The sequence below is a fragment of the Ochotona princeps genome, chromosome 2 (assembly GCF_030435755.1).
Source record: "Ochotona princeps isolate mOchPri1 chromosome 2, mOchPri1.hap1, whole genome shotgun sequence".
NCBI classification, from domain to species: domain Eukaryota; kingdom Metazoa; phylum Chordata; class Mammalia; order Lagomorpha; family Ochotonidae; genus Ochotona; species Ochotona princeps.
In genome coordinates this window covers 115,478,351-115,503,852 of record NC_080833.1, presented here as the reverse complement: position 1 = coordinate 115,503,852, position 25,502 = coordinate 115,478,351, and the positions used below count along the sequence as shown (strand labels likewise).

The window sequence follows — 25,502 nt, the reverse complement described above, 5'->3', positions numbered from 1 at the left end:
TATTTTTCTTTTTAAACACTGAGGACTGAGAATTACAAAAACATTTTATCTTCTCAGTATTAACCTTGGTTAATATCTATGTCACTTCCTTTGGAATGTTATCTTATTTTTTTCATATATCTTTAATTCTACTCTCCTCTGTGAAGCACTTTCTCCTAATAACCATCTCCACTTATCCCCCCCTTCCCAGCACAACACTAACAACATATGCTCCATTACTTATTATAACATTACCTTACTTGAGCTACCAGTGCAAGCCTTCCTCATTCTGTAGGGAACAAAATGTCCCATATGAAAATAACCTGGCACCGCCTACGATTTTAGGCCTCACACATTCTCCACAACTCACTTTATGCTTGTTCACATTCACTCATTCAGTCTTCATTATTCACCCAATCAACATCTATCAAGTGTTTGAAAAGAATAACAGTGTCAAACATATTTTAAGAAATCAGGTGAGTTCTAGTGATCTCTGACTACATCTTACTGCAGATAAAAGCCATCTTTTTCTTCCTGTATAAATCTACTCATAATATTCTCTCTAACTACACTAATAACCCCCAACTCCTTTTTTTTTTAACAATTTAGTGCAATATTTTTGAAGTGCATACTATGTACTATATTGTGCTAGATGCTGAGGTTACACACACGCACACACACATGCTAAGGCAGAGCCTCTATCCTCAAAAACACTAACAACAAATACTAGAGCTTATACTAGTGAAGACAGATGTACTAGTAAATAACTAGTAAAATGTACGTTCAAAGATATGTAAACATGACCATGTGGGAACACTGAAAAGAAATACATAGCCCAGCCTAGAGGACAGTTCAACCTATTCAAGCCACTTTCACATGTGGTAATAACAATCCCCTGGCTTTTAAAACAGCACTGCTGGGGCCAGCTAACCCTCTGCCTTGCAGTGCTGGCATCCCATATGAGTGACAGTTCCAGTCCCAGCTGCTCCGTTTCCTTTCCAGCTCACTGCTGATGGCCTGGGAAATTAGTAGAGGATAGCCCAAAGCCTTGGGACACTGCATGCACATGAGCAACCCAGAAACAGCTCTGCTTGTGGCTTTGGATCAGCTCAACTCTGGCCATTGCAGCCACCTGGGGAATGAAACAATGGATGAAAGACCTCTCTCTCTGTAACTTTACCTTTCAAATAAAACAAATTAATCTTTAAAAGTTCTGCCACAACTGTATGTATTTATATAGTACCATTTTTCTAACATGAACTTTATCTAAATGATATTATACTGTAAATACTTCTTTTGCAATTTCTCCTTTTCAAACACAGATATGGTTCATCATACAAGATTTGACAAATAACATTTTCATAATAACTTAGTAACTATTTCATTAAGGCTTCTTCAATTGATGAGTTACTTGGCACTGCACTAAATTTTTCAGAGGAGTTCTCAACCATTATTTTCTATTTATTTCTATCTTAAGTGGATAATGAATATGATCCTCATGTTAGTCTGAAATTTGTTGAGAATTTCTTTATGAAGTGATATATATCTTCTTTAGACCTATAATGATTTTTAATATATCCATATGACTGAAAAACTTCATGTTGCCCGATGCAGTGTTTATATTTAGCCATTAGATCAAACTTCAGGATATTTAACTTTTCTATATCATTGCAAATTCTCTGATCTATGTTGCCTATCAGTTATTAACAGAAGTATAACAAAATATCCATTTCCCCATAATTCAATCAAATACTATTTGTTTAGCTATAACTTTAGAAATACATTTACTTAGATTGATATGTTCCTGGTGAACTAAATGCTTTGCTATTTGATGCCCATACCTAATAATGTTTTTCTTCTTTTTTTAAAGATTTATTTATTCTGATTGGAAAGGGAGATCTACAGATGAAGGAGATACAGAAAGGAAGATCCCCCATCTGCTGGTTTACTCCCAAAGTGACCATAATGGCCAGAGTGGAGTCAATCCGAACACAGGAGCCAGGAGCTTTTTCCAGGTCACCATGCCAGTGCAGGGTCCCAAGGCTTTGAATCATCCTTTACTGCTTTCTCAGGCCACAAGCCACAGCAGGGAGCTGGATGGAAAGTGGAATAGCCAGTACATAGACTAGGACTCATCTGGAATCTCAGCCAAGGTCAAGATTTCCCCACTGAGCCATCACGCTGGGCCCCATGCTTTTTGATATTAACAGGGTAACTCCAGTTTTTTTTTTCTTTTTCTCTCATTTGGTTTTCTTTATGCTTATTGATGTCCAACATTCTGCAGCCCTATGTTCTAAGGTGCTTTCTCTTAGAAACAGCACAGAGTTGTACATTGCTTTCTTTCCTCTCCCAGTCTGATCATCGTTGAGTGCAGAGGTCATTTCCACTTATACTGTTTCCTGAAAATAGTGTAGTTTCAGATCTGCCATATTATGTGTCTTTATCATCTATTAGTTTTGCCCTCTTTGAATGCCTTCTTTTGGGTTTTGCTGGGTATGTAATGATACACTCTAATTAGTTGTTAGAGGTTACATCAAAATTTTAAAATGTCAAATTTAACAGATCTAAACATATCCAGTATTTTTTCTACCTCCCCCCCCCAAAAAACAGAAAAAAAGTATAACAAAATAGAAACTTCGAGATCTTTCAATCATGTCATCCTCCAATTTACTGTTCAGAGACTAATCTGTCTTTATTTGTCTTAACCTTAAAAATGAGGCATTTTATGTTTTAGATCAAACCTTTTAAAGGCTTCACCCAGATTTGACTGCTGCTAGCTATTCATTTCAGCATCTAAAACCTTTTGAAGTCATTTTCTTTCTTTTTTTTTTTTTCCTGAGCTTCATTCTTTAGAAATCTAACTAGGGAGGATCTACTAATGGCAAATGCTCCAGTTTTGTCTTCAGAGAGCTTCATGCTACTCTTACACTTAAAAGACAGTTTCATTAGATTTAATTATTCAGATTCTTGGTTTGAATAGTTATCCTCAGAATTCTGAGGAAATCTTTTAACAATGTCAAGTTTACACAGATACTGCTGAGCAGTCAGCTGTCAACAGGAATTCTTTTACAGGTAATCTGTCGTCTTGGGTTTTTAAGGCCTCTTTGGTGCTTTTGTGGATATCTTTTTTGCTTTTCTAATTTTTTCTTAAGGTTCTCCCTTCCCCCAGGGCTTCTTCATCTCAAGTCGATCAAATTAAGAATACTGTCTTTCATCAATTCTAGCAAATTCTCAGTGTATTATCTCTTTAATAGAACCTTTCCCCTCATTTTCTGAATTATCTCCTCCTGGAATTTTATTTTAAAGTATGCTGGACCTTGTTTCTCTATTCTATCCTTCTCTTTCTTTAAATAAACTTGTTCTGTTTTAAAAAGTTTAAATTTCTCTACATGAATACTTTCAAACAGACAAAAGAGTGTCATAAATATCACAGAGGTTCTATGTACCTCTCTTCTAGCTTCTCCAAGTCTTAACATTTCAAGTAACAGTGGTACAATAAGCAAAAGCAGTAAATAAATGTTAAGTTGTATGTATAGCTTACTGAAATTAACTATGCTGTAGTTGCTCATAGTTCACCAACTGTCCTAATAATTCATTTTGGTATTCCAGAAAAACATGAAAAAAGCAGACATTATATTTGCTTGTCTTTGTCTCCTGTTTCCTCAAATCGCAGGGAGTTCTTTAGCCTTTCCTCAGTTTTCACGATCCTAGACAGAGACTCCTAGGTCCAGTTCGGATGTTTTTCATGTTACAACTACTGATGTTTCTTCATTAAAAAAAAAAATAATACGGACTACACATTTATGGCAATAACACATTTTGGCAATAATTGATAGAAGCACATCACATTGATAGATGCAAATTATTAAGTGATATGTCTCCTTAGTGGTAACATTTGATTACATAGTTATAGCAGTGTATCTCTTACCATCGCTTGTGTTTTTCCATCTCTTTGTCTCTGCTGCATTCTGTATAATTACTTCAGCTCCATCTTCCCTTTCACTCTGGCTTCCTTCAAAAATGTGCCTGTTGTTTCAATCTGGTCACTGTTTATCTAATTTTAACTTATGTTAGACTATATCTAGGGATTATGTCTTGGTCACTTTGTTCCTTTGCTAGATTTCAATTATCTTTTATACAACAAATTTATTTTATATTTCCTATTTGACAATTTGCATATCTATAGTCTCTCAATCTGGTCCTTTGATTTATTTCCTCTCACTGTTGTTCACGGTGACGTGTCTTCTGGCATGTTCATTTTTGAGGGTCCGGCTTGGTAGCCTAGTAGCAAAAGTCCTTGCACACACTGGGATCCTATGTGGGCACCAGTTCATATCCCGGTAGCCTCACTTCTCATCCAGCTCCGTGCTGGTGCCCTGGGAAAGCAGTCGAGGACAGCCCAAAGTTTTGGGACCCTGCACCCACTTGGGAGACCCAGAAGAGACTCTGGGCTCCTGACTTTGGATCAGTGCAGCACTGGCTGTTGCAGCCACTTGGGGAGTGAATCAAAGAACGGAAGATTTTCCTCTCTGTCTTTCCTCCTCTCTGTATATTTGATATTCCAACAAAAATAAAATAAATCTTTAAAAAAAGATTTTTGAAGGGCTGGTGGAGATGTGTGTTCATGCTCAATTGGATCCCTATCTGTGGCATTTAAATTAATGCTTAAAGAGCCTTCTAAGAAACACATGTATTTACTCTATCAGGGGTCTAGCACACCTCCAGGACATGTATTCTTTCGATATTAAACTATGGTTATAAAAGCATGTTCCATTTCAGAGTATGTTTTCGTTGTAGACTCTGGCATTTGATGTGGAACATGAAGAAAAAAAAACAAAGCTAAAAACAATCCTAAAATGTCTTAGTTGAGGGTTGGAACTGTGATAATGTTATCTCAGTAACAAATGTAGAAAGATGGATAGTTTATGATGGAAGATATTGTTAAGTTTATAATGGGAAGCCTGTGATACTGATTAGACATCAAGAATGATCATTAGACACAATGGTGGTGGAACACAAGAGACTGTTCAAGGGAGTAAACAGGAGGAGAGCAAGAAGGGACTTAAGGACACCAGCATGAAGTTGATTGACTCAGGCAAAGAAACGCAGATTTCTAAGCATATAGAAAATAATACCCATCATCTAGCTTCAATCATCATTAATGCTCTTCCAGTTCTGCTGAGAAAAGTTTAGAAAATGCAAGGATGCATGATCATTTTAAGAACTTTGGGGTAAAGTACAGGAAGAAAATGGAAGGATTAAGTAGATTGTTTTTAGGATGCAGGAAACTTGCAAATGGTCAGCGCTATGGATTCCAGTCCAGCCAAAAAACAAGTGGAAGGGACCCTGGGAGCAAGCATATGACAAGATTCCCTCTTCCATACTACACCAGACTCAACGCGCATTTGACCTCATCATCACTACGCTGTTCCCCCCGTGGCCATGGTGGCTGCCACTGCCACATCTACACTGTCTCTGACTCAGACCATCCAGAGTACAAAAACTGTGAATAATACAACCATGCTAATCACCTATGCCCTTGGAACCCAAATTAGGCCAATCAACTTGTAAACCTGCCATTCTAGCTCTCCAACAGAAATTGGACTTACATCAAGGTCAAATATCATTATTGTGACAGGCATTCTGCCCGCAGTGTGATGCAATCACAGGTGGTGTTCTTGTGTTGATTTTTGTCCAATGTCTGTTCCAACATATTATGGTTGCAGAACAAAAGGCCGTCCTTTTGGCAGAAGTCTTGCTGACAGAATTCACTCCAAAAACAGAGGGAGGAGAGGTAGGAGATTGCCCCTGAATCCCTCCCTGCTTGCCTGTGTGGGAGGTCATAGGCATGTGGCACACCATGTCCCCAGGAGAATCCCCTGACAATGGTTTCGGCTAACCAACACCTCAACCTGGCCTAATCACTGGCCATACAGATGAGAGCAGTGAGCTGTACCCATCTCTCTTCTCTGTCCTTGGACAAGCTGTGCTGGGACTTCCTTGATTAGCAACTCTCAGAAGCTGGTGAGGTCCCATGTTGCCTGCCAGCCACAAGTGGTGTGTGTGACTTTCAGCTGACCCACAGCCACACATGGTCAACATGACCTGTGGCATTCCTGCCAGCCACGTGTGTTGTATGTAACCTCCTATATGACTGGAGGGTCCAGAGATAGACATGCCTTCTAGCCCATTACAGTGTCACTGTTGGGAGACGTCCTTCTCTCTGCCCCTTTCTTTCTTTCTTGTGCTTCTTTTACAATAAATGGACATGCTCGATCAGACTGTCGCCAGTGCTTTGTGCTGGGAACACAACCACCGTTGCCTCATCCCTTGGTGGTCGTAGGGGACTGCTGGTCAGGAAAACCCCAAGAATTGGCCAGGGATCTAGAGTACCACCAACACGTGCACTGACAAAGAGTAATAAGCATAAAGACTGGAGCCCTGCAGCAGCTCAATTTGAAGGAAATGACTGAACCCAATGTGTGCTCAAAGGAGGATACTGGGGGCTCAGCGGCGTGGCCTAGCAGCTAAAGTCCTCGCCTTGCACACACCGGGATCCCATATGAGTGCCTGTTCTAATCCCGATGGCCCTTCCCATCCAGCTCCTTGCTTGTGACCTGGGAAAGCAGTCAAGTATGGTCCAAAGCCTTGGTACCCTGCACTGCGTGGGAAACCTAAAAGAGGCTCCAGGATCCTGGCTCCAGATCAGTATAGCTCCGGCCGTTGCGGCTGCTTGGAAAGTGAATCAACCGATGGAAGATCTTCCTCTCTGTCTCTCCTCTTCTCTTTATATCTGACTTTCCAGTAAAAATAAATAAATCTTAAGCAAAAAAAAAAAGAGGGTACTAAAACAGTGAGAGGACTTCAAAATAAACTGTATGACAAATAGGTAAAGAAATTAGGTCAAGCCTTGGGGTAGGATCAGGAAACAATGAAGGAAAAGGTTATAATTATTCCAAGCAAGAGCACAACCATCAGGAGTAAATTTTACTCAAAACTGAACAAAAGGAAAAATGCCTTTAAGTATGCTGTTTCCTCTGCCTTTCCAATCGACAAATGGGGATCACACTGAGATTCCTCTGTGTTAATTCTCATTATCACTCATCCAACAAAAAATATTTTGAGAGGCCAACACTGTGGGACCATGGGTAAAGCATCCATCCTGCAGCAGCAGCATCCCATGTAGGCCCTGGTTTGAGTCTTGGCAGCTCCATTTCTGATCCAGCTCCCTGCTAAGATGCTGGGAAAAGCAACAGATGATGGTCAAGTCCTTGAACCCCTGAACCCACGTGGAAGACTAGGAAGAGGTTCCTGACCCTGGCTTCAGGTCACCCTAGTTCTGGCTGTTACATACATTTGAGGAATGAAGCAGCAGATGGAAGATATTTCTCTGTGTCTGTCTCTTTCTCACTGTAACTCTGACTTTCAAATAATTAAATAAATCTCCTTAAAAATTTTTGTAAGTACTTAACAAAGACATTAATTTTCGCCTCAAGTAATGCACAGTCTCATTTATACTTGTTTAGTATTTTGTTCATACTGTCATTATCACATTCATCATATTGTACTGCATTTATTCTTTTACATGTCTGTCCTCCCACCAGGATCATAAAGTCTTTGAAGGGAACAGCTCCTAATTATTCTTTGCATATCTAAGATCCTGATTTGCTTCAAAACAAATTTATTTTTCTGTAGCTTATTATGAGAGCTAAGAATAACAGAACAAGAAATTTTTGGTGCCAGTATCTAAAACAGTTACGTATTCACTTACCTCATGCGTCTACAGCTCAGTATGACAAATGGCTACACACTTACCTAAGGGGCCCATAGTTCAGTATCACAAACGCCAACACTACCATCACACAGATGGCTCTTCGCTTTGGACTCGGAACTTTAAGTCTCTGGTTCTAAGGGAAAAGACCATATTAAAGTGCAATTAAACTACACATCAATGTCACTAAAATAACACTCAAGAAATGAATTCTCTTCACCAGTTATATGAATGTATTTTTTGCTTAAGAAAAAAAAAAAATACACTCAAAGGTGAGGAAATAGCACATCTGAAAAGCCTAGGCAGAGCCTGCCACATTCCCTTTCCTAGCAGAAGAGGACAAACATGGAAGAGGGAGGAAAAATTAAAATAAACAAATAAATAAACAAACAAAACACATTGCAATTACTCTGGCAGCTGCCTCTTTACCCAAAAGCAAAGATTTCAGTGATTCTGTGTCTGTGTGTATGAGTGTGTATGTGTATCTGCCCAAAGAACTTGAGCCACGTATGTAGTTTCCAGAGTATTCCCATGAGTATTCCCATGTGCACAGGGACAAGACAGAAAGAACAGTGTAAGCAGCCCCACTCAGCAGGCATCCAATTTGTTCAGGTTCACATAGGGGTGGGAAACCCTGAAAGCAGCAGATTCCCTGAACAGCCTGAGATTAGCCTTCCTGGGACCAGTGTGGCAACACAGCACAAAGAAACAATACACTGGTCAGAGACTCACTATGATCTGTTTATTCAGAAAGGAGGATACTAAAGTAATGAGCTGGGGAAGAACCCAAAAGAAGACAATTCTATGGAGACTGTGAGAGAGAATTCAAAAGGTCCTCTTTCAAATGCTCTACTCTTACTGCAGATTTTAGGACTCAATGGAGTATCATTTTTCTAGCACTACTGTTTCCCAAATTTAAGATGTACTTGTTCTTCATATTATTTATAAGAATAAATACCTTCCCCATTTCAACCCAGCTCTACCACCTGTACTCACCTCTGACACAACTTCGTCCAGCTGCCTCTTCAGAGTTCCATTTTCTTTCTTCAGTTGCTCGTTCTCTGAAAGTGCAGCCTTTAGCCTTGCCTCTAGTCCCAGCATATATTCTTTTTTCTTCTTGCGAGACTGACAAGCTGACTCTCGATTTTTTATCATGCGTTGCTGTCTCCTTAGCACAGCAATCTAAGAAAAGTAACAGAACATTTTGATTTGAGAATCAGATGCTTTCATTGCGAGCACATACCAAGCATAGAGACCAGCATCTTATTGTCCAGACAAATTCAACGACTTGCTGGGGAGACCATCTCTGGTCTGAAGGTAGAGCCGGCAGAGTATCATCCCCATCAATTAAAAGCCCCAACCTAACATCAGCAATAATTTACAATGTTATGGAATTAACTGACATAGTATTGAGTAATCAACATGTTGGGGAAAAAAATGCACGTTCTTTACCACATCCTGTGACACCTTCGTTGACATTTCAATTTTAGTTTATACATGACTGGGTTCTATACACCTTAAAATGGCTATATATTACTATTCAGCTGTCTCGTGTCTATTTACATTATAATATTTAGCATTATATGGCATTAAAGCATAATTTTTGCTGAACTTAGCTTTTTTTTTTCGGGTAGTCTAGACTGGCTTATAAATCTGACAAGACATATGTCAACAACTGAGGTGCAAAGCAGTTTTAGGAGGGGTGTGCAGAGAAATCTTCAATACCCTAGTGAGGAGTAACCAATCTTTGTGTCCAACCTAGTAAGGTATAAGTGTATCCACGCTGTTTCCTGTCTGATTTCAAGCTTTCCTTGTTGTTCTCTATCTATTCTAGAGTTTTGTTTGTTTGTTTGTATGTTTTGAGGGGTTTCTGGAGCGATCCTGATGGTCATTGCAAGAGAGGGTGGGGATCCAAAGTTGGAACCAAGCGAGGACCAGAGAAAGCTCCTATCCCTAGTCCCGAAGGAAGTTTACTGTTCTTCTGTTTCTGCAGACTGCTCAGGGCTCCTGACTGTTGTTCCTATGACCTTGGATCCTGAGAGGAAGGATTTGGATTTCTTTCATCCCATGTGATGGATCCAAGTGGGAATGGATGACCTCAGAGTTCTCGGCCTCTTAAGGCACTCCAATTCTCCGTGTTCTCTTTGGCAGTTGGGATGTAGTCCTTGGTGCTCATACTGATGGTCCTTGGTGAGAATCCGTGAGTCTTCAGGGTTGGGATACAAGCCTCCTCCTGTCCCCCTGCTCCACTCTGGGGTCCTCCCCGCTCTGTGCATATGACCTCCTGTTAAGAGGTTGTCAGGACGGCTCTTAATTCCCCCTTTATGTCTTTGTAGTTTTACTATTGTCTAATGCTGATTCCAGTCTGTTGTCTATGAGTTACCAGTTATGATCCTGGTAGGTTATATTTCGTGTCTTCCTTACACATTCTAAGGAGATTGAAGATTTCTCTGCTCTCCAGCCCCATTTACAAGTAGCATAGGGTTTTAAAAGTATATTAGCTTTTACAATTTTTGATGTAGATCATAAGCAGTCTGACTCACATTGATTGTTGGTATGTGCCCGCAATGAAAGAATCTCAACTGATCTCATTGAACTGTGGTTATGCAACAAGGTGGAAGAATCCACTATGGGGGGAAGGTTTGGGGAGGGGTGGGGGGATCCCAGTACCTATGAAACTGTGTCACATAATGCAATGTAATCAATTAAAAAATGAAATAAAAAATTAAAAAAAAGAAAGCATACTATAAAAAAAAGACAATGTGCATCTTCCATAAACTTTTTGAAGTTTACAGTATGCCACTACTTCTGAAATTAAACCTTAATTTGTTATAAATCACATTTTTGCCTTCCTACTCCTGCAGAGCCTGGGAGGCAACAGTGATGGTTCAAATCACTAAATTCCTGCTGCCTGCTGAGGAGTCCTAGACAACACTCCGGGCTGCCATCCTGGCAGAGAACTCACAAATGGGAGTATTTTTTCTTTCTTTCTGTTTCTCAAATAAATAAACAATTCAAAATAAGAAAAAAAATTCTAATGCAGTAGAACAGCCTCCTGCTTGTCTTTAAAAGAATGTGATTATTTTGATTGTATGCATTTGTTGAAATAAACAATAGTAAAATGAAAAACAACAATAACAACAAAAAACAGAGAATCAGATGAAAATAGATGAGCATTTAATGATTTGAGGGCTGGTGTTGACCTCTGATGTCAAAGCACCTGACTTTTCCACTTCCAATCCAGTTCACTCTGCTATTGTACCTGACAAGGCAGAGGGAGGCAGGCCCAAGCGCTTGGGCCCTTGCCTCCCGTATAGGAGACATGGCTAGTTCCTGACTCCTGGCTGTGGTCTGGTACACGCCTGGCTGTTGCAGCCATTTAGGGAATTAATCAGCTGATATAAGATCTTTTTCTCTTTCTCTCGCTCTCTCTGGTTCCTCTGCCTTTCAAATATGTAATTTTTTTAACAAAAAAATGCTTATTTCTACATTTATAAACAACTTTTGCTCAAAACCTAGGCTATTTATCCTTTTAACATAAGTTTAAAAAATGCTACGTAACCTAACTAGATTAAAAGCATATACTAATTAGGACTTTCTAAAACCTGTATGCTAAATAATTTCTTCTGGAGCTTTTTAAAATGCTCATTAATCTTCAAACTTTCAATTTAGAAATGCCTTAGAAAGTATCGTTAAGTACAGATTTACATATACTTTTAATCTACAACCCTAACCCCAAATTAACTGAATAACTATGAACAGAACTATATATCCCATTATTTGCAAAGTCATTTCCTCTTGTAGTCACTGCTACTTCAAAATCACTATGTGTGCATTATACCTTGCTATCTTCCTGCACCTAGACTTTTGAAAACCTCCCCATCTTGGGCTCGTTGCAATGATTCAATTGGCTGATCTTTCACCTGCACGTGCCAGGATACCATATGGATGCCAGTTCATGTCCTGGATGCTCCACTTCCCATCCAGCTCCCTATTTGAGGCCTGTGAAAGCAGTCGAGGTGGTCCAAAGTCTTGGGACCCTACACTGATGTGGGGGAAACCCACAGGAAGCTCCTGGCTCCTGGCTTCAGATCAACTCAGCCCTGGTTGTTGGGAACACTTGGGCAGTGAACCAGCAGATGAAAGATCTTTTTCTCTGCTCTCCCTCTCTCTATAAATCTTTCCAATAAAAAATAAATAAATCCTAAAAAAAAAAACTCTCCCCATTTTCTATTAATAGTAAGTATCTCAGGATATAAACGAAGAGAACATTAACTATGATTTGTATTTTTCTTTTAGCAGCATCTTATACCTACTTTGCTCTCTCAACTCTTCATTCACACATTAAACATACTGACTTTATACTGTGATCAATTTTTTTTCAATGAAAATGAGTCTCAGTTATTCCTTTCTCTCTATCCCCAATGCCACTTTTCCAATACTAGCACTTACAAACTCATCAAGACTACTGTAACAGACTTCTATTTTAACTCTCATCCATCTCGTCTACCAAATCTCATCCATCTCATATTGTCTACCATTTTGTAAATAACTTTCCCCTAAAAAACTTTATCTACTCACTCCATTGCATAAACATACTAGTCATTCATCCTAGTTACCCACCATTATTTGAAGGCCTTCCATAATAATGTGACTACCTTCGACCTAACCATGCTTTTTGCTGTAACTCTATAACAACTCAAGCCATGTCCTCCAATCTTACAATTTAAGGTTACTCCATAGTTTTTATACATGTCCATCTTCTTTATCCCCATCTCCTCCACTAGCCCAATTCTAAAATCCCTCCAAATTACAATTATTCTCTCCCACACTGATTTTTTAATTTTCTCCGAACATCCTTACAATTTGTTTCAATTGCTTCAAGAATGCTGGCTTTCCCTCTCCAGTTAAATTTTAGGACTTATCTGATAGCTTTTTGTTTACTGCCCTTGATACCTACCATAACCAAAACACTGAGAAAAATAATTTCCATTATATTTTCTAAGCTAACTTACAGAGGTCATTGCTGTAGCATTAGTTCAATTTCTTTGGAGGGAGAAAAATCAAAACCATTAAATTCTCTAAATAACAATATTAAATTGGTCAGCGTAAGTACAGTCATCTGAATTGCTGGCTTGTATATGTTGTGTAAAGGACTTGTAAAATTGCTACATTACTAAGGGGTATTCAATATCATGATTGATAAATAATGTTAAATGATCATTTTATCTTTAGAAGAAAGGAATTCATTGAGGCACTGGTGATCAGAACCAGTGGAAAAGCAAAACACACACACTCCATCTAGACTTAAAAATGGGTTCTAAATTCTATGTAACTCATTTTCCTGATGTTGTTAAGGAGTCACCATGTATTAATATTTAAATCTGGATCCGGAAGCTATCTCATCCATCTATCCTTGACCCTAGAGACCCTTCTGTCAAGATTTCCAGATCTGGTCAGTCTTCTGATTTCCACCACCCAAAGCTTGTGCATCTGTTTCATGTAACTTCAATCGCATCCAAGATTTAAGTAGCAACAGAATTTGGTTTGCTATATTTACTGTCAGAAATGAACACAAACTTACTGGGTTAAAAACAGAAGTGTACTCTTTCACTATCTGAGGATGAAAATCCAAAATCACTGTTGCTGGGCTCAAAATAGAATATAGGGAGGTCTGTGCTTTAACCAGTCTCAAGAGAATAATCTATTCCATGCCACTTCCAGCACCTGGTTACATCTGTTAATGCTGGTGGTTATATCACTTTCATCTTTGCCTTTAGGGTCACATCAAATTTCATTTTCTTTATTTATAAAGCTTTTTTTCCTCTGGATTCTGAGCACACATGCGACTATAGGCAGGGCTTACATACAGAACCATGACTAACCCAATTGCAAAATCTTTAACATAATTACAAAAGTCAATTTTTCAATATAACATTAGCTGGTACTCTGAGAAAAACAGAAGGTTACCTGAGAGCCTAAAAAAAAAGTCCTCAGCCATGCAATATTGGGGAGAAAATGAGACCTCAGGAACCTGGAAGTTACTTTAGTGGCAGCAAACAAAAAAGCAGTCCAGCAAACAACTCAATCTCAGTGAAACTGTCAACAGCTATACCACTTATTTTCTCTTAAATCTTGGATTATCCTGAGATTGGAGTTTGGCACCTAATGACTAACACTTGCAAGAAGCTCAGGGAACATGATCAGGGTCAATGAGCTGACCAATGAGTAGCAGTGAAGGCAAAGGCGATGACTTGCAGGACTGTCTTGATGGCAAATAAAGAGCTATTACAGCTAGACGGTCATCACAGCATTTGTAACCCAGAGACCAAGTAATGGCCATGCAACCTAGCAATGTGTCCCTCCTGAGTGAGAATATGCAGAGATTTGAGCTGAATATAAATCTAATCAAACTCCAGGAAAGATTGTGTAAATGGGGAAAGTATGAAAACATAAATAGTCAATAAAACTGAAGATGACCTTGAGGAGGGAGAACCACTACAAACAAAAGTAAAGGCACTGGAAAGCTACAGTGTGTACTATATTATGTACTAGCTTCTCTGACACAAGGAGTTTGTCTGGCTAGACTTTAGTCCAAATTCTTGGCTCTGGGTAAGAAGGAATTCAAGGGAAGAAGAAAAGCAGAAACAGGGATTACAAACGCAAGATTTTTAAAGGGACTATACACACTTGGAAATAAAGGAAAACTCAGGAGATAAGGTATGTTGCAATTTATAAGACTTGAGGTTTTCCTTTTATAGAATGAGGGTGGTACAAAGCTAACTTTGATCTGCATACAGAAAGTATAAGATTTCCATGTGAATACAAGCTACCAGAGCCTTATTTCACATGCTGGACAAAAAGCTCATCGATCAGGGGTGGAGTACAGTATTATGGCTGGCACATGTATCAGTTGACATGCCTGTGGTCACACTACTGGTTTGTACTATAATAACAGAGAAGGAATCCTGGGCAGACAACAAAACTGCTATCCACCAAGTAATTTTGTAATTGATGAAGTTGTCTTTCAAATAACTGCTGTACACTGAATAGTGCAGGCTGTATAAGAGAAAAAAAAATCTGTTTTCATGCTGATCTGTTTTAAAATAGGACAATTTTTACCCTAATACTACAAGTCCTAGACACAGAGGCTATGCCAAGGCCAACCATGTGATATCTCAGCACTAAATACTCATTCTATCAAAAACCTCCAGTTGGAACAACAAGGAAAAGAATACGACATGAAACATCCAAAAAAAAAAAAAAAGTTTGCATGGGTTTTTCAAATAAAACTTCACAAGAATGTTGCATTAAAAAAGATCATGGAGGTTTGACCGTGGGGTTGGGGCAAAAGCAGCTCCCTGCAGTGTGGTGGCTGTGCGGGGTGCCCTAGCCAGGTCGGACCCAAAGCTGGGGACTCAGGCCAGTCACTGCCGAGAGGCAGTGACTCAGGCCTAGGCTTTGGGCGCGAGGCTCTGCATGCTGGCCACCCAGCAGTGAGCTCTGGGGTTTTCAGGATATGTAACTGCTGCCTAGGGACATCCATGGATAAGGTCAGTGTGAGTGCAGGTGATGGGTGAATTCTGGGTGATTCCCAGCAATGGGGTCACAGAACTTTCTGGCAAGCATGGGGACTGAGACCTAAGGGTTTGGAAGGGAGAGTCCGTAAGATCTATTTGGATCAGACTGATTCACCAGCTCAAATGGGAATCCTGAGATGGGCTGTTAGCATAGAGCATCACTGACTGCCACACACCAATCCACACGAAAGCTATGGATGGGGGCTTATCTGGCAGGGCTAGGTACCAGTACCTGACTGAGTGGTGAAACAGAGGACGGGTCACATTTGGCAGGGTCAAGACACTAACCAGCACGTGAGAGAACCAGGTCCAGGGGTAGATTCTGTGAGGGAAGTGTGGGCCCAACCCTTTGGAAATAGAAGTCCTGCTGGTTAGCTCACGAGCTGGGGTGGTGATGGGCTGAACTAGGTGTGACCATGGAACTTGCCATCACTTACGGGTAAAGGAACCAACAACAGTCTGGGCAGGTCAAGGCAGCAGCACCCGAAAATGCATCCTAAAAATAGGATGTGGGGTGGGCCGAGCTGCAACTGGAAGGGGGTAGATCGGGCAGGGCCAAGCAAACCTCAACTCACAAGGAAGAACAGAATTCAGGATGGAGCACAGGTCTTGCCAAACTAGGCTCTTACACCGACTGGACTGCATGAGGTAGGGATACTAGACCACAGCATCAAAGGCAAAGGCTGAGACAGGTGAGAGGTTAAGCCAACTGGGTCAGAGCAACCACTGGCTTGCAAGTAATCTAGAGATGGGAATAGGCTTGGTTGGGAAGCTGTGAGAGTATACCCTTGCTGGGTTGGGGTTCCCACTAGTGAATGCAGGGGCCAGAGTGGAGACTGTGTTCTGGTCTGGATATGGCTGCAAGCTCCCTTGGCACAAGTGTGAAATGGGGCTGGGTACACCTAACCGGGCTAGACGCCAGCACCATCTGGTGCCCTGGAGAACCTGGGTAGATGTAGGTTAGGTCTCTGCCCCCACTGAGCCATGTGGGAGCAGTGTCTGGGTATGGACAAGCCTTGGCTGGGCTGAAACATCCAACAGTAAGAACCAGAACGGACTGAAGGCCACCACAGAGGGCTGGCCCATGGACCCACCAGTATGCACAAGATCCGGCACAGGGAGAGGTTCTGATGGAGGAGCTTGGGAAACTCCTCTGTCAGGACACAGTCCCTGCAGGTGAGCGCAAAAATAATGATAGGGAGCAACCCAGACCAGGCCACAGAAAGATACCCACCAGCATATACTTGGCATAGGTGGGGGGCAGACCAGGCTGAACCCGTTCACATCACCTGCTGGCAAATCCGAGCACCAGAATAGAGGTTCAGTCGCAATACAAACCAATGCACATTACGGAATGCCAAGGTGAGGTGAGCCATACCAGATGTGGCCGAAGCGCCCAAACACCACAGGTGAGAAACAGGGAGGAAGGGGGCAAAGCCAACAGGGGGAATGTGGGCTCCCCTGCTGGACAACCACTCCCACTGGAGAGCATGAGTTGGGATGGGGGCAGAGCAGACCAGGCAGGGCTACAACTCCTATTGGCTTCATGTGAGCTAGATCAGGGAAATGTCAGCTTGGGCTGACTGTTCCCAACTGGTGCAAGCATAAATCAGAGTGGATGAGGGTTGGTTGGGCTTTGCCGCAGCATCAGCTGGCAGAGGCTGGCACTAGGGGCTAAATCTGTCCAGTTAAACTCCAGAACCATCTGGAGAGTGCATAATCAGGGAGTGGGAGTGGCCCAGTAGGGAAATAGTGGGCACCTCCCTCCTGGGTTACTGCTCCCACTGGAGAGCACAAAAGCCAGGACAGTGGCAGGGGTGACCAGACAGAAATGCACCTGCCAGTATGTGTGTGTGTGCTGGATAGTAGGGTTGTTTGGGTTGAACTAGGCTTCAATGCCCACTGACACGAGAGCTGAATGGGATGTGGGACAGACTGAACAAGTCTGTGGTACATACTGGGGCAAGCACGGGAACCAGGGCAGAGGGCAGGCCTGGTGGGGTTACAGGGATTCACCCCAACTAGGCTGCAGCTCCCACTGGTTTGCTGGAGGCCCAAGTATGAAGTGGGCAGGATCAGGCTGGACTGCAACACCCATTGGGTCATGTGGAAGACAGGGCTGGAAACAGAACTGACCCAGCAATTGCAGCAACCAGCGTACATAAGCTGATTGGGGTGAGTGCTGGACCCTGTACGGGCAAGCACACACAAGAATCAGGTCTGGGATCACCTCAGACGAAGTTTCTTTGGAAATCCCTCCAACTGAACTGCTGATCTCAAGAACCCCAACCATGAAAGGACTATGTCAGCCAGTGGATTATAATTAGATTTCATCGTGCCTGGAACAGCGAGTTTGGCAGCAATTCAGAACTGTTCAACTATCAAAACTGCTTGAGCAGGACCATTGGAGCGTGCCTCACATTGGGGACCTGTGTGGGTGGGAGGCTGGGTGGGGCTTCTCCCTTTGTTTCTCCCCTTACCCCAGGTACTGGGGAGGGAATGATATTAGTGTGGAAACAATCGTCTTACCACTTTCCTGTAGCCCTTGACCCTTTGTACCCTAATCAACTATGTAAGATTATTTCAAAAAAATTCATGGAGAATATGAATTATACAAATTAGGGGTTGCATTGTTGTATAGCAAGTAAATTATCACTTGCATTACTGACATCCCATATAGGCACTGGTTCACTTCCTGGCTGTATCACTTGTGATCCAGCTCCTTGCTAATGGCCTAATCAGAGCAGCAGAAAATGGCCCAAGCATTTGAAACTCGTCACTCACATGAGGGACCCAGATGAAGCTCCTGGATCCTGGCTTCAGTCTGGCCCAGTTCCAGCCAATGGGGCCATTTGAGCAGTGAACCAGTAATGGAAGATTCTCTGTCTCTCATTTTGTCTTTGTTACTCTTTCAAATAAATCTTTAATAATACAAAAAAAGAAAAACTATGTGTGGATTTCAAATTTCTTGCACAAACCGAAAGTCTTTTAATTCCATTTTCTACAAAGGTTTTGAAGTTCCCTTACATAACCATCATCTATAAAAATTTTCTGCACAATTAACTACTCAACTTCTCAGGGATGTTAAATACATAAACATGCACACACAGCAGAGCCAGGGTGGACAGATTATTCACCCATTTTAAACTACTCTGTGGACAATGTCACTTACCCAGTCCACTGTTATTTTTTGTGTCCTTCATCGTGACTGAGAATGCCATTGTCCATAATTAATACTTAAGAGTAGAGTGCTGAAGTACACAGAACACTGACCAAGCACATAAAAGAGAAAGTTCCCAGATGGAAGAGTTTACACAAAAAGTTAGATAAAAGGCAATCTTACTTTAAAGCTAATTCATCTATGGAATTTGGGAAGGCTTACAGATGGCACACCATTTAATATGTTTCAAACAAGGATTAGGCATTTCTATAAACAATAAAAGCACCTGCATATTGTACGGTATTAAAGTTTCACAGGCTGTCAATCCACACACCTCATACAAAAAAATATGAAAACCACCTGTGGTCAAAAATTCATTTCTTCCCATAGAAAAAGACACATTATGACAGTTTTGAAAATATTCAATACTAACAAGAAAGACACTAAAGATAAATGAAACTCACATGAATCACCAAATCCATAGCTCCAGTTTTAAATCAACAAGTTATCTTCAACTATTTGAACACAGAATATTTAAATTATTCTACACTTTTTAGGCAAAATGCATGTGCTATAATAAGGGATTGTCAAAAAATTACGGAAAAATCATGTATGGATATGAAATATTTTTGCATCAAAACAACATCTGTTAATTCCTTTTTTTACAAACTTTTGGATGTATTCTCATACAATTTTTAGACTAAACAAACATGTTCACCATGTAGTGTTTCGCCACAGATATTTTCCTAAAGGAAAAGGATTGCAACCTGAATTCTGTTAACTGATTGTGGCACATATATCATAATCTTTGACATGCAGTGAGAATAACAGCATAATATCTCGATTATCTTGATGTTTCATAATATATGTAACTAATATCTTATTTAAATCACTGCAGTTTTCATTTAAAATAAGCCTTACATTTGGGGCAGGTGTTGTGATATAACACATTAAGCTAGCGCTTGGGGTGCCTGTATTCCCTATCAGAGCACCAAGAATCAAGATCTGCCTCCACTTTCAATCCAGCTCACTGTCAATGTGCCCAACAGGCAGCAGATGATGATCCAAGCACTGGGGCTCCTGCTACCCATGATGGAGTCCTTGGTTCCCAGCTCAAGGCTCCAGCCTGGCCTACCCCCAGCATTTGTTGGCATCTGAAGAATAAACTAGCAGGTCAAAGAACTTTCTCTCTCCCTTACCTTGTATCATGGGTTCTTTCAAAAATAAGTGAGCACATAAATAAAACATCGGATTCACTGTTAGAGAGTAGAAGGGCCAAGATAGAACTCACATCAGTTGACTTGACTCAAAGCTCAGTAGTAGTTATACAGCAACCCCACACTACTTTTTTTTAAAAATTGGAAATGCAAATTAACCTTAGATAAAGGCAAAGAGGAGAGACGGAGAGAAAGATCTTGCATTCACTGTTTTACTTCCCAAATGGCTGTAATGGTTGGATCTGAACCAATCCAAAATCAGCAGCCAAGAGCCTCTTTGGGTCTTCCGTGCGGGTGCAGGGTCCCAAGGCTTTGGGCCATCCTCTACTACTTTCCCAGGCCACAATCAGAGAGCTGGATGGGAAGTGGAACAGCTAGGACACAAACCTGTACCCATATAGGATCCCAATGCATGCAAGGCAAAAATTTAGCCACGAGGCCATTGCGCCAGGCCCTTGACACTTTTAAAAACTTAATAGGCAGTTTTGAATCACAGTATAGTATTCTAACCTCATTGAACTCTGTGGTTACTTTAATTATGTGCCTATCTGAAAACAGAATGCTGGAATAACATATCCAGAAGCTTAATCTGCTAAGTTAGCAATCTGAAGATATAAACTCAATACGCTGGCCCATTAATCAATTGACACATCTTTGCTACAGCATAGCCAGTGGTTTAACACAAGTTAAAACAAGCAAATGGTTGGCCAGGTCCTGCCTGTGATCATGCTGCCTTCAGACAACTAAGCTTTCTGCCTTGGAAAAAGAAAAAAGAAAAACAGAAAAATTCCACAGCTGCAAAAGATTCTCCCCTAAGTGCCACTACATTGTAAAATGTGGTGTTTTGGTTATTAAACAAACATTTATTTGACTATAAGAAAGATTTATGTAAGAGGAAATTTTGACAGATGGACAAGTTTCTTTGAGGCCTTGATCAATTTAGGAATCGAAGCTCCAAATCTGTTCACATTTCTATTTTATTTTGAAAGGATAACTGCAGATGGAGGAGAAGAAGCACTGTGGCAAAGTGAGCTAAACTGCTGCCCGCAGTGCTGGCATCCCACATGGGAATAGTTGCTCTACTTTCAATTCAGTTCCCTGATGATGCAACTGGGAAGGCAGCAGAAGATGGCCCAAGTGTTTGGGCCTCCACCACCCACATAGAAGACTCAAAAGAAGAATTAGACTCTTTGCTTCACAGCTTCCACAGCAGTCTGTGAATGGAAGGTCTCTCTCTGTCTCTTGTCTATCGCTTGGCCTTTCAAACAGATAAACAAATTATTGGAAGAAAAAAAATCAGGGCCGGCACCTTGGCAAAGCAAGCTAAGGCTATGCCTATGACAACAGCATCCCATATGGGCACCAGTTCAAGTTCCAGTGGCTCCACTTCCATTCTAGCTTCCTGCTAACAGCCTGGGAAAGCAGGAAGGCTCAAGTCCTTGGGTTTCTGCACTGATGCAGGAGACATGGAAGAAGATCCTGGCTTCTGGCTCTGGACCTGTTCATCTCTGGCCATTGCTGCCATTTAAGGAGAGAACCAGCAGATGGAAAATCTCTCTCCCTGTCTTTCCTTCTCTCTATATATAACTCTGCCTTTCCAATAAAAACAAATAAATCTTTTTAAAATCTTCCATCCGATGATTCACACCCCAAGTGGCCGCAACGGCTGGTGCTATGCTGATCAGAAGCCAGGAACTTTTTTCCGGGTCTTCTACGTGGGTGCAGGGTCCCAAGGCTTTGGGCCGTCCTCAACTGCTTTCCCAGGCCACAAGCAAGAAGTTGGATGGGAAGTGGAGTTGCCAGGATTAGAACCAACGCCCATATGGGATCCTGGAGCTTTCAAGACAAGGACCTTAACCACTATGCTACCGTGCCAGGCCCCAAATAAATCTTTTAAAAATAGCATTATTGATTGATAAACACTGTGAGATAATATGATGTGACATTTACGAACAAAAGACAATTTAGTCCCGATTCTGTCATGTTGCTAAGAAGTGAGCATCAAAGTACTGAAAGGCTATAATTTAATTTTAAAATAGGGTGTTTTATGGTACAAAATACATTCCTTAGTGCCAACATTGTGGCATGTTGAGTTAAGCCACAGCCTACAACACCAACATCCTACATGAGTGCTGGTTCAGGTAACAGGCGTTCCAGTTCTGATCCAGCATTCTGTTAATGTGCCTGGGAAAGCAGCAGAAGATGGACCGGATGCCTGGCCCCTGGACCTAGGTAGGAGACCCAGATGGATTCCCAAACTCTTGGCTATGGCCTGCTCCATCCACAACTGTAGCAGTCACTTGGGAAACGAATCGGCAAAAATAAGCTCTCTCTCTTCCTCTTGTTTCTCCCTCTCACCATAATTCAACACTTCAAGTAAATAAACCCCAAATAATAATAATTGTAATAATACATTCCAACATTTCATTGAAACTCAAGTCAGATCAAGTATTGATAAGTTATGAATGACTCACACAATAATGGCTGGCTCTCAACATGATTTTCAAATGCGTCAGTTCTAATTTACAACATTAATAGATAAAACAGAAACTCACTGACAAAGCTCTTCATTGAGTCATACCAAAAAACGAAATTTAAAAACTTTCAAATAAAATAAAGTTGAAGTCCATTTGAAAAACTAAATGTTGCATAATACATTTTTTAGCATAAACAAATGTATAGATTTATTCTTAAAAAATGTGTATGGGGAGGGTAATTTTTCAGGGAACCCACAATCAGCATCAGAGTGCCTAGGTCCAAGGACCAGCTCTTCCTCTGATTCTAGCTTCCTATTAATACGTACCATGGAACATAGCAGGTGATAATGACCTGACTCCCTGCCACCCATGTGGAATTCCTGGGGAGGGTTTCTGGCTCCTGGTTTCAGCCTGGCACAGATCTGGTTATTAAGGACATTTAGAGGTATGAACCAACCCGGGAGATCTCTGCTTCTCTCTTTCTTTCTGCCTTTCAAAATAAATAAATATATCTTAAAAATGGGTACAGCTAAAATTGTCAAATTTAATTTGTAGTAATTCTATTTTATATATTTAAATAAATTGAATGTTTTAATTTGATTCTTTTTCCTCGTAAGATTGCTTAAAGCAAAAAAAGGCCAAATTTAATTTAAAACCACCTCTGCTCTCCTCAATCTCATTATTCTAGTAAGTTTTGTGCGTGCTATATAACCAGTTATTCAGCAAAAATTAAATAAAGCAGCTTCATTATTGGCAACCTGAACCATTTCCTTGATAGTAATCTTCATCCTGCAAACTGTTTCCTTTTCTTCTTTTTAAATGAAGACCATCTTCCAATATGTAGTAGAATTTACTTAACAAGAAAGAATACATAAATCCCTGCTGGATTGTGAGTCTTGGCTGTCCTAATCCAATCTCAGATGGAGGAGGAAAGAACGAGCCATAGAGAGGGAAAAGCTGCTCTTAGAAAGGCTACACTAGGGCACAACCTCTTAAAGGTGGAACCTGAACTCTGTACACAGCAGCTTCCAAGAGTCCTCTAGGCAACTCTCTCCCTCTCTAGTAACGACTGTGCTGCTTCACGTGTCCCCAGAAACAGTTGGTACAGATGTACAAAAGTGCAGTAGGGTCTCCCTTATCCACTGTTTTATTTTCCACAGTTTCAGTTACATCCTTTAGTCCAGCACTCCCATACTACGTGTTACCCTTGTTGGTCACTCAGTAGCCATCCTGATTTTCACAGCAAGTGCTCCAACAGTGCTTATGTTCAAGGAATCCTAATTTACTTAATGGTCTAAGGTGCTGGTGCTGGTGATTTTATTATAGTATATTGCTAGAACTCTTCAACTTATTATCATTGCTATTTCTTACTGTGCCTAACTAAACATTCAATTAATTTATGTATTGCACACAGGATTTGGCACTTGCAGTTTCAAACATCCACTGAGGGTCTTGGAATCCAATAATTTAGATTTTTTAAAATATTTTTATTTTGAATTTTGAATTATGTGCTACATTTTTTGTATTGGCAGGGATTCCCCCTCCCCAAACTCCCATCCCCCATCAGGGAATCTAATAATTTAGATTTTAAATGACAATACAACACTGGACTCCAGATGTTCTTAACTCTTTTCTCAGCACTGCAATGAGTTGGAAGATTTAAGAAAAATGCTTCTGTTGGGGTCTGTTTATACCTTCATAAACAGAGAAAGTTAAATCAGAATAGTGTTTTTGAAAATTAAACACACCAAATACCAGCTTCCGAAATCAATTCAGTGGATCACTAGTCTTTAAAATTTTTACAGAAAAGCATAGGACAGAATAAAAGAAACAGGATGATTTCCATATAATAAGGATTTACTATTTCATGAGCTAGTTTTATAAGAGACAGATGTGGAATACATTTCTAACTGTAGACTGTAGACAACAACCTTTAAAGACACCCCCACAGTCAGCTAAAGGCCTTGTCCACTCCAAAAGCAAAATGGTTCTAGAACTGATGTTAAGCAGATGTACTTAATTACTATGCAACCAATAACAACCCTGCACCATAAAATATGGGTTCTATTAACTTTGCTTTAAGTTTTATTTGACATAACCAAGTCATGCAAATATGGTTGATCTTCATAAAACTCCCTCATGACTTAAAATTATTCACTATCTTAGCTTTACTTGAAAGTGTTACAAAGAGAACGCACTACCTTAAATCTTATAACTACCCTAAATTTTTTTTAAGATTTATATTATTATTTAAAAAGCAGAGAGAAAGAGAGGGAGGGACACACATAGCGAAAGAGACAGAGACAGAGCAGGGGGTTGGGAGGGGGAAGACTTTCCATCTATGCTAGCTCATGCCCCAAATGGTTGCAATGGCTGGAGTTCAGTCAGACTGAAGCCAGGAGTCTCATCTGCATCTCCCATGTAGATGCAGGGGCCCAAGCACTCAGGCCATTTTCCACTGCTTTTCCCAGGTATGGTAGTAGGCGACTGAGCTGGGAGCGGAGCAGCCAGGACTGGAACCAAAGCCCGTATGAAGTGTCAGCAATGCAGGCAGTAGCTTTACTTGCTAAGCCAAAGCACCAGGACCAAGAATATCTTAATATTTATAAAAAGAATATATTTACAAAGGAACAAACAAATTTCAGTGTGAAGTTTGCACTGTATCAGGACTACTCTGAAAACATTAAACTGGACCAGCATTGAGGCCTAGTGCATAAAGCTGCCACCTGGGATGGCTGCATTCCTTGATGAAAGCAGGCTGGAGTCCTGGCTGCACCACTTGTGACCCAGCTCCCTGCTAATGCACCTGTAAAAGCAGCATGAGATGATCCCAGTGCCTGGACGCCTTGACCCCTTGTATACAAGTGGGAGACTTGAAGAAGCTTCTGGATCCTGGCTTTGGCCTGGCCCAGAACTATTTGGGGGGTAAACCAACAGAGAGAAGATTTTTCTTTCTCTCTCTCTCTCTCTCTAACTCTGCTTTTCAAATAAATTAGAAAATCTTTAAGGAAGAGATAGGCCAGAAGGAGAGAGGGAGAGAGGAGGGAGGGAGGGAGGGAGGGAGGGAGGGAGGGAGGGAGGGAGGGAAAAGAAAGAAAACAAAAAAAGCCCTTTAATGAATGAAGAATAGTGACAACAGCATTAGATGAAAGCCTAGGCTTGAATCCTAAATCAATTACAATATGTCAAATGATTCTGATGGTCAAGGAGGCAAAAGGCATGAAGCTATAACACACCATACAAATGTAAGTTTCAGTAAAAAAAAATCTGTAGCTATGAATAAACAGAGTGATAAAGTTAAAAGTCTAAATTCCATCA

General features: G+C 40.8%; 1 protein-coding gene across 1 annotated transcript in view; it reads right to left on the bottom strand.

Moving 5' to 3' along the window:
- The window catches only part of ATF6 (activating transcription factor 6), a 148,849-nt gene that overhangs the window by 62,102 nt on the left and 61,245 nt on the right, over positions 1–25,502 (bottom strand). Inside the window, exons 9-10 of the mRNA XM_058656206.1 lie at positions 8,747–8,932; positions 7,795–7,886 (exon numbers count right to left, since the gene is read on the bottom strand). Of these exons, the coding sequence (XP_058512189.1) occupies positions 7,795–7,886; positions 8,747–8,932 (278 nt within the window). The remainder of the gene's footprint in view (positions 1–7,794; positions 7,887–8,746; positions 8,933–25,502) is intronic.